The sequence below is a fragment of the Ruditapes philippinarum genome, unplaced genomic scaffold (assembly GCF_026571515.1).
Source record: "Ruditapes philippinarum isolate M1 unplaced genomic scaffold, ASM2657151v2 ctg734_1_1_1_1, whole genome shotgun sequence".
Classification (NCBI taxonomy): domain Eukaryota; kingdom Metazoa; phylum Mollusca; class Bivalvia; order Venerida; family Veneridae; genus Ruditapes; species Ruditapes philippinarum.
In genome coordinates, this window is record NW_026855182.1 from 253,443 (window position 1) to 265,633 (window position 12,191).

At 33.0% G+C, this 12,191-nt stretch overlaps 1 protein-coding gene across 1 annotated transcript; it reads right to left on the reverse strand.

Annotated features, from left to right (window-relative positions):
• Positions 1 to 3,319: 3,319 nt before the first annotated feature.
• LOC132742346 (uncharacterized) lies at positions 3,320 to 4,498 on the reverse strand. The gene is made up of 2 exons (XM_060730719.1): positions 4,383 to 4,498; positions 3,320 to 4,028 (listed from the first exon to the last, which is right to left on the reverse strand). Exons 1-2 carry the CDS (start codon positions 4,496 to 4,498, stop codon positions 3,320 to 3,322), a joined length of 825 nt encoding a protein of 274 aa, XP_060586702.1.
• Between the last annotated feature and the right edge of the window lie 7,693 nt (positions 4,499 to 12,191).

Consider the following 12,191-nt stretch of genomic DNA (forward strand, 5'->3'; position numbering starts at 1 on the left):
AAATTCCCCATATTTTCTATTTATAGTAATATTTTTATATAAACTATGTCTTTTAAAAATTCTAGTTATAGAAGATTATGCTATTATATTATCGCATAGGATCGTTCTAGTTCATATCGACGATGTGTTGTGCTGAGATTGGTGGTTCACAATGATATGTGTGTATTAATCATGTCTGTGAGGATTGTTGATATATCTGTCCATATCGTAGTGATGAAGATAATCAAAATCCTGTGATTCATATCGTTCTAACAAGTTCATAAGTCTGGATATACTCATATCTAATTCTAGAGTATCTTCAAGTAATGAAATTTTGTTCATAATTTGTTCTTTTTGTGTCCGGTGTTAGCATATTAGTTCTTATATGTCTTTTTTTATATTGCATTTTATTCCTTCATGTTTTTATTCAAATTTTGTTAGTTGCATTTATGTTGCTAAAATAGTACAAGTTAACACCATATGTTAATTCACTTTAGCTGAAGTTGTGTCTCTGCCAGTTAAACCATTTCTCTGTTTCAAATGTCTGAAAGTCTTATTACTTATTTAGATATAGAAAAATTGGTATGATGTTGGAGCATTTTAGCGTCGCCTTTAGCAAATTAATATGACTGTAGCTAAGTTAGCTTTCTCGACCAGTTTCATACCATTTTCTTTCAAAAAATCGTGTTCATTTTTGTTTTAGCATCACTTTGTCGCGCAAGTTGACTAAGGTGACTTTTGTGATCGCCCTGATGTCCGTCGACCATTTCCGTCAACAATTTCAAACATATAACTTCTGTCCGTCCTGAAACACCCACTGGCCGAAAGTTAATGAGAACTTGTCAGGTATGAATGTTCATTGCATGAAATGAGCAGAGAAGGGTCATTACTTGCAGAGCTTCTGGCTCGCTTCATGTGCAAAACCAAAAGAAAAATTTTTTGAAATAATCCTTTTGTCAAAAAACCAACAAGGGCTAGACTGCAATGAATTTTGGTTTATTTACAGCATCATCTTATAGTGGTCCTCTGGTAAAAATTAATACCAATTATGCTAGGGGTGTCAAAAAAATGACCACACCAACCAGGGGTCAAGTTGTTGTTTTTCTTAAATGTAATATTGTCAAAAACATCTAAAATAAACATTCTTGATTCAATCAATTCTTTCTGAAATTTGTCAGAAATGTTTATTTTGATGAAATCTTGTTTGGGGTTGTATATGGGTTATCTTTGGTCCAGTATGAACAGGTGAGTGGATTAGCTTGGAGCCATCATGGTCCCTGCTTACATTGCAGCAGAAGTGATGTTCTGAGTATTGTGTAACTTCAGTTTCATTTTCTGTGATTTCTTATCGTTAACAATGGTAGATAAATAGCAAGAGAATAACAGAGCACAGATACCGATACCATATCAAACATAGAATTTTGTTTTATGTTAACATAGTTTTTGCCCCTATTGTGGTTCAGCTTTCTTTTTTGTTGCATAAATATGCATTTGCTGCACCTTGTTTATTAAACTTGTTGTTTAACAAGACAATTTTTTCAACTCTCTGCAAGTAGCAGTTGGATTTAATGTTATATTCTTTTTGCAAGAAAACATAAGTTGAGCCATATCAGTAGGCAAAAGACCAACATAATGAGTAATACATAATATGGAATCTAGGCCCATACCCGTGCATCTGCGCAATGTCCGCAAAGTCTTGATCAAAGACCCCATAATACTGCTTTGCCTTCTTTAAGCATCGTGCAATACTCAACTGGATATATACTTGTCCACACATACGCCATGTTAATGTTGGTGGTTTTTTTTGCATGACATGTCTTCATTACTAGTCATTAGTTTAAAATTTCTTCGGATGCTGTTGTAATGAATATTGGTTGCTTTGAGAATAGACATTGGAAATACTTTCTGCTTAATCAACTTAAGTTTGAGAATTATTGCTAGTCAAACTTTACTAACAGAAACAGCTCAGCACATAAAAGAAGCCAATTTAGATTTATTATTGGCATAATATTGGCTTGTGAAGACCAAAGGGCATAATCTTTAAAAGTGCAGTCCCTGGCATACTCCTGTGTAAAGTTTCTTTAAATTTTTTCAAGAGTGGCGTTGTTTGATAGTGATTTGTAGAGTTATTACGATTAAACAAATGTTATTGTTTGTAGCAAGCTTATAGAATATATAGATGTACAAGTCAGAATTATTCATGTTGTTTGTCATTTATCTAGGATTTACCTAGGCTACATAAGTTATGGATTATTGAATCCTAAAGTTACATTTAGGTATCATTGTGATTAACATATTAACTTTTTGTGATAACAATACTTGCAAGCCTATTGATTTAAAAAGTTGCAGCTATGAACCTTGACAGGATATAAGGGTCCTACAAAGGTACTGAATTTAGATTTAGCACTCATTTCTTTTATCCCCTAATTTAGCTCAGTCTGCTCAAATCACCTTTTATGTCCACAACAGAAACTTCTACATTGGCTCATTGTCCCCAGATTAATGATCTGTGTGATTCTAATGAGCTGTGGCCGTGCTGATCCTGTTTGAATCTAGGTTTCATGAGTTTTAGAGAGCAAATAACTTATTGGATGAGGTTCGAGTTTAGGGGGCCAGACCAGCTATAGATCAATAGTGTTTTCGATGAGTTATGGACCTTTTGATTTGGCAATAAGTGTGTCTTAAAATGTTAATATATATCCAAAAAGACCAACGACAAGTAAGATAACGAGCATGTAAAGCTATAGCCTAAGTGGAATACTCTCGCCTAAGCTTTATTTAAATTGTAAACCATGGATGCTTGATCCTCCTAGTGACCGCATATAAAGACAATTTCCATGTTATATTATAACATCAATTTTATTTTCATAAAAGTCCAGTTTTTTTAATAGTGTAGCTTACAGTACATTTAGGTAGCACAAATAGCTTGATGATTTGCAGTATAACAAAAAGTGACATGGATTGGGTACATTTTTCAGCAAACCGAATCAGCTATCTTATTGCCCCTCAAGGGAGATTGCTGACTAATACGATCGTTCGCTTAAGAATGCCCGGCAGCATATCATTGTCCTAGAGAACACATACGTGTCTGTTTTGCGATTCTTGTCCTTCTGATTATCATTAAAATAATCGTTCTAGTTCATCGCTTGAAGTAATACAATATATGATGCCAATATGCAGCCTGAAATGCATACTTTCTCACAGCTGCTTGAAACAGTGAGCACATCAATGTTCTGCAGACGTTCGAAAACGTCCTTCTTTAAAAGACCAAAAAAGATCTTTCAATAACTTGGCGTGTTGAAGGAAAGACAGTAATTATAATGTGTTTTGTCGGTCTGGATCAGAGTCCTATTTCTCGAAATGGGGTCATCAACCATTCCTTCAATGGAAACCCACCGTCTCCTATTAAGTGTCCACCCTGACATAAATGCTGTGCATTCTGAAACAAGTCTGTGTTCTTTAACACCCTAGAGTCATGGCAACTCCCAGGCCATCCAGCAAAACAATGTGTAAACCTCATATCCTCTCTACATACACACTGGAGAACGATTGAATGGTAGCCTTTACGGTTAACGTAGGTTTGTGGATGCTCCTTAGGAGGTCTAATTTGTATATGGGTACTGTCTAAAGCTCCAATTACAAGTGGAAACTCCTTTTTCTCTCTGAATGCATTCATGACAGTTTGTTGATCTTGTCCATCTGGCCATTTTATATATTTAGACTTGAAATGTCTTAACAACATTTTACAAATCCTTCGACGAATGCGTAACACTGAGAACTCGGTCACATTAAATCGATCTCCGATTCTACATAGAGGCTCAAGACTGCCGATATACCAAAGAAATATCATCAGCTGGTTTTGAAGAGGTATGGCAGGTCGTCCAGATGGACGGGCAGTTTGGTACCTTGGCAATACTGTTCCAAGTTGTTGACAAATCACTTCAAATGTATCTCTTGTCATTCTAAAGAAACGCCTAAAGTCGTCTAAAGTGTAACGAGGAACCACTTCTTCAACATAATTTTCAACTTTTGCTTTTTTGCGACGAACTCTGAAAGAAACAAATAAAATCATATACAGCATTTGTGAATCAATTAATCATAAGAAACAATATATTTTAAGTTAATGCACTTAGTATTTAATATTTATAGATCAGGCAGTCTCTTAAGTATTTTTAATGTCAATAAAATCAGTCATCAATATTTCTTTAAAGATAATTATGGTCCTCAAGATTAAAATTTTGCCTTTCCTTTTTTTTTCTTTTTTTCCTTTACTTTTATCACAGGGGTCGAATTGTCTAAGCTTATTGAGGGGTCGAATTGTCTAGGGATTGATTTGTCTAATGGTAGAATTGTACGACACTCGTCTAAAAAGACTTTATGAAATATCACGTAATATCACGTACATAGCCAGAGCAAGAAGAGGTTGAATTTCATCATCTTCGTCTGACGAACTGCTGCTAGTCTCATCAAACAATGCTAAAGTAGTAGCAACTACAATATTTCTAACAGAAGTAGCCATCTTTTTACTCTCAATTTATTTGATTCGTTCCTTTTACTCGGAGTACTCCGTAGTACTCTGGGTTCAACGGAGTTTTTCGAATCAAGTCCGCCCCAGTACACACTTTCAATTAGGAATGTCAAGATTATATTGGACGGATCTACTTTTGTTATGAGGGGATTCAGGATGATTTGATTCGTTTATTTAATTTTATAAACTATGTTCGAGCTATTTAAACATTAATAGTTACAGTACATGTTGTTCATTACAAAGCATAAACTAAACGAACTTGAAACTGGGTGTACTTTAACAAAACTGCAGGTAACGTCTAAATGTTCATGTTGACATCAAAATGAAATCGTCGAGCTAAATTAACCCAACGGCTTTACAGCATACAAAAGTTGTATACATATACATATAAAGTTGTCGATGTGCACAATTGTCATTCACATATTCGTTATTTATCATATGAATTATGAATTTTGATACAATTCTGTAACAACAGGTGCTGTTAGAATGTTTAAACATATACATCGTCAGTACTTTCGAGTGAAAAAAATATATACATAAAAAATATACTCAGTATATGTTGGTGTGCAGTCCTGATTCAAGAGTTTTCGAATTGGTCTGAGGGCTATATAGCACTTATACTTAATTTTCATTTGGGTATACGCCAGTTGTCACTACATTAGTATATAAATATATATCCCTAAATTGTCGTGACCAAAAGCACAATTAACCCTCTAATAATAGTTATTAATGATAATCCTTCTTACCAACCATTGTAAAATAAAAAACTTATATATAATATTCATGTCTACGGATTAAAAATTTCAAAATCAATGAACAATTTGTTTAAATTGTTTAAAAAGAAGACGGCCAATTCTGGTTTTGTTTTATGTTGGATAAGAAATTGGTCTGTTGAATTGTTATCTATTAAAAATACTAATAATTCAAATAATTTAAGAATGTCTTTTTCATGCAAATTCCAAACTAAAAGTTAATTTGAACCACCCAATTTCAAACATCTTTCATATAATTATCTAAAAATATCTGGAAAAGTGATCCCTTGAAAGCATTAATCAAAAACAGCAAAATTAAATGAAAATTGGAGACTCTGTTTGATTGAGCCTGTAAATGAGGGATAATGAAAAAGTACAACATCCCACACACGGTCCCCAGCACTGACTTGAGCGGTATTCAGTGTTCAACACTTAAAAGTGATTGACTCATTGATACCCAAGGACCAGAAAAAAAAAAAAAAACAACAATTAAGTATGGTGCAACATTTTTACGGCTGCCACACAGCACTTAAAAGTAAAACAAACCGTTACTGATTTGTAGGAAATTCTATGTGTTGTCTCTATGTTGGGATTTGTCTTTTAAACTTTTTCGTCTAAATACTTTGCACCTGTTATCTTACATTGTATTTTATACAGTGAATGGTCTCGAAATCAGGGGTCCCCTGTAACAGAAATGTCTTCTAGACATGTATACATTATCTGAATTATTATAAACATCCCTGCCTTAATAACATAAAGGGTTATTCCCCAACAATTATTTTCAGGAAATACTGTATATTTACGTGCTTCCGTGAGTTTTTTTTTTCATGTCAATTTTTATGATCACTTTAACTCTAACTAGCAAATTTACATTTTCATCCGGTCAGTATAAAGTCAACTGTACATATTTGATACAATATGAATAAGATTTTCTCAAAATTAACTTTCAAATTTTGTGAAAGGCCATTAATTTGGTACTTTACATCAGTGCAAGCTAAGAAATTTTGTGAAAGACATAAATATAAAGTAGTTTACATCAGGATCTTCTCTTTGAAAGGCCTTGTTTACATATATATTTACAAAATGCAATCTAACTGTTGTGTTCAAAGCATTATTAGCTGTTTATGTCTATTTGTATTAGTTTGTGAAGTGTACTTTTTGTTCCTTTAAATAATCTTTGCGCTACTTTCTATATTTCATAACGAGGCTGCAACACGTGCAATTTCTTTTCCGACATTTTTGTACGGCAAGGTAGGTGTACAGAAACGGTTAAAGTAAAATTATAGGGAGTCTGTGAAATGATTGTTAAAAACATATGAAGAAATATAACTTATGTTTCATTAGATACTTTACTTATCAAAAATTTGAGAACATATCAATTTAATCGCTAGCAGTCGTCATATCTCGCTTTTAGCACTTGTTTTCGCGACATGCCACTTGAAAATTTCAGGCCTGTTATATCGTCATTTGGTTTGCTTATTTGTTTCTGATTTCATTTGTAGTAATATAATGCTGAATAATAAGGAAGAAATGCCATTTTGCAAGAATTAATTAAGTTGATGTACAGTAGAAACCCATCATTGAATGAAGGAGACCACTTTAGTCCAATATATTAGGCTTTACAGGCTTGTTATAGTTTATGTCGGTCAAGCCTGACGTCTAATAGTTATTGCTCAAAAACGCATAGCGTCATAAAAAATTCAGAAAATGTCTATTGTCTTGCCTTTCAAGCTTTATTCAAAAGCTTATCTTCTTTTCTTTCAATTTCATGCTCAATAATACACAAAAACTCTCAAACAATGTACTTATCAATTTAAAATAAAATATAAACATCAATCTATTTTTGCGACGGACGCGCCCTCAGGCGCGTTCAGAGCTAAGTCATCTACACATGGGATTTCGTTGGCTACACTCGCGCAATGTGTCCTAAACCGATTAAGAGCCCAAGAAATAGTACATGAATTTGATCCTTCAAAACTCCCATACTTTGTCTGGATATCTTAATGTCTTCCATATTTAGCCTTTTCAATTTCAAATTTAGTTATCCAAGTTAAAATATGAACGTATATTATTGATAAAAACGTTGTAGTCCCGTAGTATTATTGCGCAATATGCAAATTACTGCTGAAACGATTTACCGCTGTCGAAAAAGTAGGACAGCAAATTATACTACAATAAAGGTGTAACCTCTGAGTTCCAAGACATTATTAGTAGGAAATAAATATTTCTACATCATACAAAACATTATTATTAACAAATCAAAAGTTTTTCGTGACTCTAGGATAACTCGCGCATTAATAAAAGAAGAACTATTTTCGTGACTCATACCGCGGGTTTAGCTGAACATTCAGCAGTTATTAATATATTAGATTCAGTACAATAGTTAGTATAAATATCTATTTTTGAAAATGCATGTAAGAAGTGAGTTTTCAACACTTTACCGCCATGTAGTCTTTCATGGTAAGGAAGTTATAATATCAGCTCTACTTCCGATTCTTGTGGTTTGTTTACATATTTTTCTAGGTCATGATATGAATTAACCTTCGCTATTCTAAAAATAGATTCTGCTTCACCTGTTCTGATTTTTGGACAGGCGATTAGGTATGGAGGCTATTCGTTGCCAAAAATCCATCCTTGTTGATCTGAGTTGAACAGTTTGTTAATGGAAAAAATACAATTGTATTTCTTTGTATGTAAACTCCAATGTTGCATATTGTCCAACAACATTGACCTGGCACTCTTGCATTTGACCCCATATTCGGTAATTTCCGTAAACGTTACTATCTATTTGTAGATCGATATGAATGTATATAACCAGTTGTTAAATGTTCTTAATTACAAATCCCTCTTAGCACAGTCGTTAAGGGCTTTCACTTCAAGAATATAAACGTACACTCGTAGGTTTGAATCCTGGTTCAGCCACTTTTACATATTTTCTTTTCTTAATTTCAAAATTTCCATTTCTCTCTTAACTCGTGCAAAACGTTTTGATTTTTGGTTGTGTATTCCATATGTGTAATATTTTAATTTGTATTATGAACATGCTGTCCTTTTTATTAATCAAAGATAATGTAATGAATGTAAAATAAAATTGTATAAAAACCACTATTTAAAAGGTATCCTAAAAACCAGATGTAGTAAAACGATTTTAAATTAATTCTTGCAAGTAAATTACAAAATGAAATAAAAATTGCATGTCCTCACAACGTGGTGTTGGTAAGGTATCGAACCACGGAACTTCAGATCAGTAGTCTAGCATCTATACCAATACACCACAACTCATTGACGTGTGAAATTAACAAAGATATCGATATATTCGTTAGATACCATTGTTTATCACCTGACTGACCTTTACGGAAATTAATGAAGTGCCAGGTCAATATTGTTGGACAATACTTGGATTGAGTTTGCCGATTTAACATTGTAAACATGCATTTCAACAAAATACATTTTGTTAAACGACAAAACATTAACTGATAGTAGCAATACCAAGTGTTCGAATACTCAAAACAGAAGTTACATTCTTAGCTTTACATTGTCGAACCATCATGATTCAGATCAGCATAATCCAGCTTTACACGTTTTCAATAGGAGATAAAATAAGCTCCGCCCATTTCCCTGCCCACTAAATCATCGTAAATAAACGTATTTTCCGCTCATTTTCGGTATTTACCGTCGGCGACAAGAAGCGGCGTAATTTCCGTTTATCATACCTTTTAGGTGTTTAGTTACTAAACATAATTCACTTGCATGATTGCCTACAATCAACATCAGCGGACTTTAAAGGAATATAGGCATATAAGTTTTAAAACGTTGTAGACACCACATTTCCTGGAAAAAGAAACTTAAAAAAAACCCCAAAAACATCAGGTTACATACTGTCTGAGGTTAAATATTTTTCAAGGAAGTGAAAACTATTGAAAAGACTATATTCAACGACAAATAAATTTTACTGATGATATTTCAATTTGCATAGGAATGAGTAACATTTACAGTTAAGCTGCTACCTTACCACTTTCAAATTTTCAAGTCAACATCTGATAGAGATTTTGATACGACTAATTACTAATACAGACCAAATTCTGGCTGTTGTCTTTCCTAGTAGTACTATTATATTAGTAACTTTAATTCTAGCGTATGACTTGACAAGAAAAAACTTTTAACAGTTATTATAGTAAAATTATAAACCAAAGTTGTATGTACCCTTTCGTACATAACTTTTTATTTTACCATATATTTTCCCATTTTTCCCATTTTGTTTTTCAATAAGTAAAAAATTAAAAGAGTCCAAATGTATGTATGTTGATTATCAATTTATGTATACTTTGTTTATTTTATCTCTTAGATAGCCATCACTTACAAAACTTAATAAATATTCTGTGAAGTATTTCATGTACATAAAAGTAGTTCTCTGTTTTTGATCATATAGACAGCAAATCTAGACAGCAAATCTAGGTAACAGCTAATGACAGCATGTATACACATATTTTAGAGGTGCTATTGATTCAGCACAATGCATAAAAAGACCTTAACCTACATCAGCTTACATATATTTATCAATAAAAGGATAAATCACATCCTATGACTCAAAATACCTCCCAATGGAGGTAAACAGAGTTGCCAGGATACACTGAATATTTATTTCAACATTAAAATGGGACAAATTCACAAGTTTTGGTTATACAACGGAATTATCGATAGTAAACTTTGCATTGTTTCGTGGTTATACACTTGGTCAAAAATATGAGTTTTTCTACAATCCAACATAGTCCTTCAAAGAAAGAAGGCACAGGCTTATTGTTCAGTTCTCTTTATTCGTGTTGCCAAAAGTGCCTTCCATGTATCGCATTCTAGTACTATTTGCTGAAGGTAAAAAAAAAAGATATGCTTAAGAGTATTGCCGTGGCTCACAAAACCCTATCATTGTTATCAATGATTAGTGATGTGTGTCATTATATATGGGAAACATTTCCTTATTTTATTTCACCAACTTTAGTTTTTGCATATTATTATGCTCATTATCAGTATATACGTTGTTACATTTTTAGCTCGACTTTTCTATGAAAAGGGGAGCTATCCTACTCGCCCCGGCGTCGGCGTTGGCGTCACACCTTGGTTAAGTTTTTCGTACCACCCCACTTTATTTCAGAAGTATTACAAGTATGGCTTTGAAACTTACCATACTTGTTCACCATCATAACCTCCATCTACAGACAAGAGTACATAACTCTGTCAAGGTTTTTGACAGAATTATGGCCCTTTTTTGACTTAGAAAGTGTATTGAGCTTGGTTAAGTTTTTTGTACCACCTCACTTTATTTCAAAACCATTGGAGGTATTGCTTTGAAACTGACCATACTTGTTTACCATCACGACCTTCATCAACAGACAAGAGGACATAACTCTGTCAAGGTTTTTGACAGAATTATGCCCCTTTTTGACTTAGAAAATACATTGAATATGGGTAAAAATCCACTTATTGCCTTAACCCTTTGAGATATTGCTTTGAAACTTTTAATGCTATTTCACATCATTACCCCCATCTGTACGCAAGAGAAGGTAACTCTGTCAAGGATTTGTTTTAAAAATTAAGGCCTTTTATCGACTTAGAATCTTGGTTAAGTTTTTAGTACCAGTCCACTTTTTGACTGAACTGTTTGAGATATTAATTTGAAAGTTGGAATACTTGTTTACAATCATGATTCCCAAACATGTCCAGGAGAAGGTAATTCTGTCAAAGATTTTATTTGAATTATGGCCCTTAACTGTCAATGTTTTGTATTATAGGCAAGCACTAAAAAACTTAAAAAATCTAAAAAAATTCATTCCTATCCACTTGTTCACTTTACCATAAATTATGTCATATAAACATTGCTGTAATATTCAAGGGTATCAAACAACTAGTTCACTTTAAAAATACAGAGATTCTTGTATTGCCTTTTACTGCAAAAACTTTTTTTATTGGCAAGCAATAAAAAAGTCGAGCGCGCTGTCTTACGGACAGCTCTTGTTACATTATATCTTAACCAATTTTGCATTACTTGAATATCCTGTACTAGAATACGTTTTAACAAAATCAGAGGATGTTCAAAGTCAAGATTGATGTAACAGTTTCTATATAATTTGAAATATTTTTGTACCAGCAAGAGTTACCTCTCTTTATATTCTGCTTTCGTGAAATTGGCTCCGCCTATTAATTTTCGTCTATTTCCGTGATAATTCCATATATGGAAGTTGCAAAATCGTTTACAAATGTTAATCGCGTTAGAATGTAAAAGGAAAGTGTGGTGTTGTAAACCTGAGTGTGTCAAGATGATGCAGTTACATTCACAACGTCATGGTGCACAGCATTAAACGTATTGTGTACGTTCTATCGTTTACATTTCTACATGTCGCAAATTTGAAATTATACATTTATAAATACAGTTTGCAATTTATCTAAGTTGCATGTTAACAGCTTTCATTTTATCAAATCGAGATAATCAAAATGCTTAATACCAGTGCGGAATGTAACTCTCGGATCGACAATTAGATTTTTACTAATCTGTTTAGTAGAACCGAAGTATGCATTGTCAAGTTTCAAAGGCTGGATTTTTGGCAATGAATAGCCTCTATAATTAGGGAGTACACATTATACATGTAATTAATAAACCAGCGGATTACATGCAATACTTTTAGAAATTCTATACAATTGTAAGAAGCAAACAAGTTGAAAATGGAATTTAGTGTGAAATTGAAAAGGACAACTAAACACTGTAGTGCTTAAGTGACATTAAAATTAAAATAAAAACGATGTGCTCTGGCCTCTACATCTTTACCTTGTAAATAAAAAAATCTAAAAAATACACTATTAATTGCTGATGATTTTAACCAAATTTTTTTAATGAGACATACGATGATTATCCAAGAGAAATAAAAATACAAATGACTTAT

Coding starts and splice junctions, on each gene's coding strand:
- LOC132742346 (XM_060730719.1), bottom strand. CDS start 4,498: ATGGCTACTTCTGTTAGAAATATTGTAGTTGCTACTACTTTAGCATTG. Junction 4,029..4,382: donor CCTCTTCTTGCTCTGGCTAT/GTACGTGATATT, acceptor TGTTTCTTTCAG/AGTTCGTCGCAAAAAAGCAA.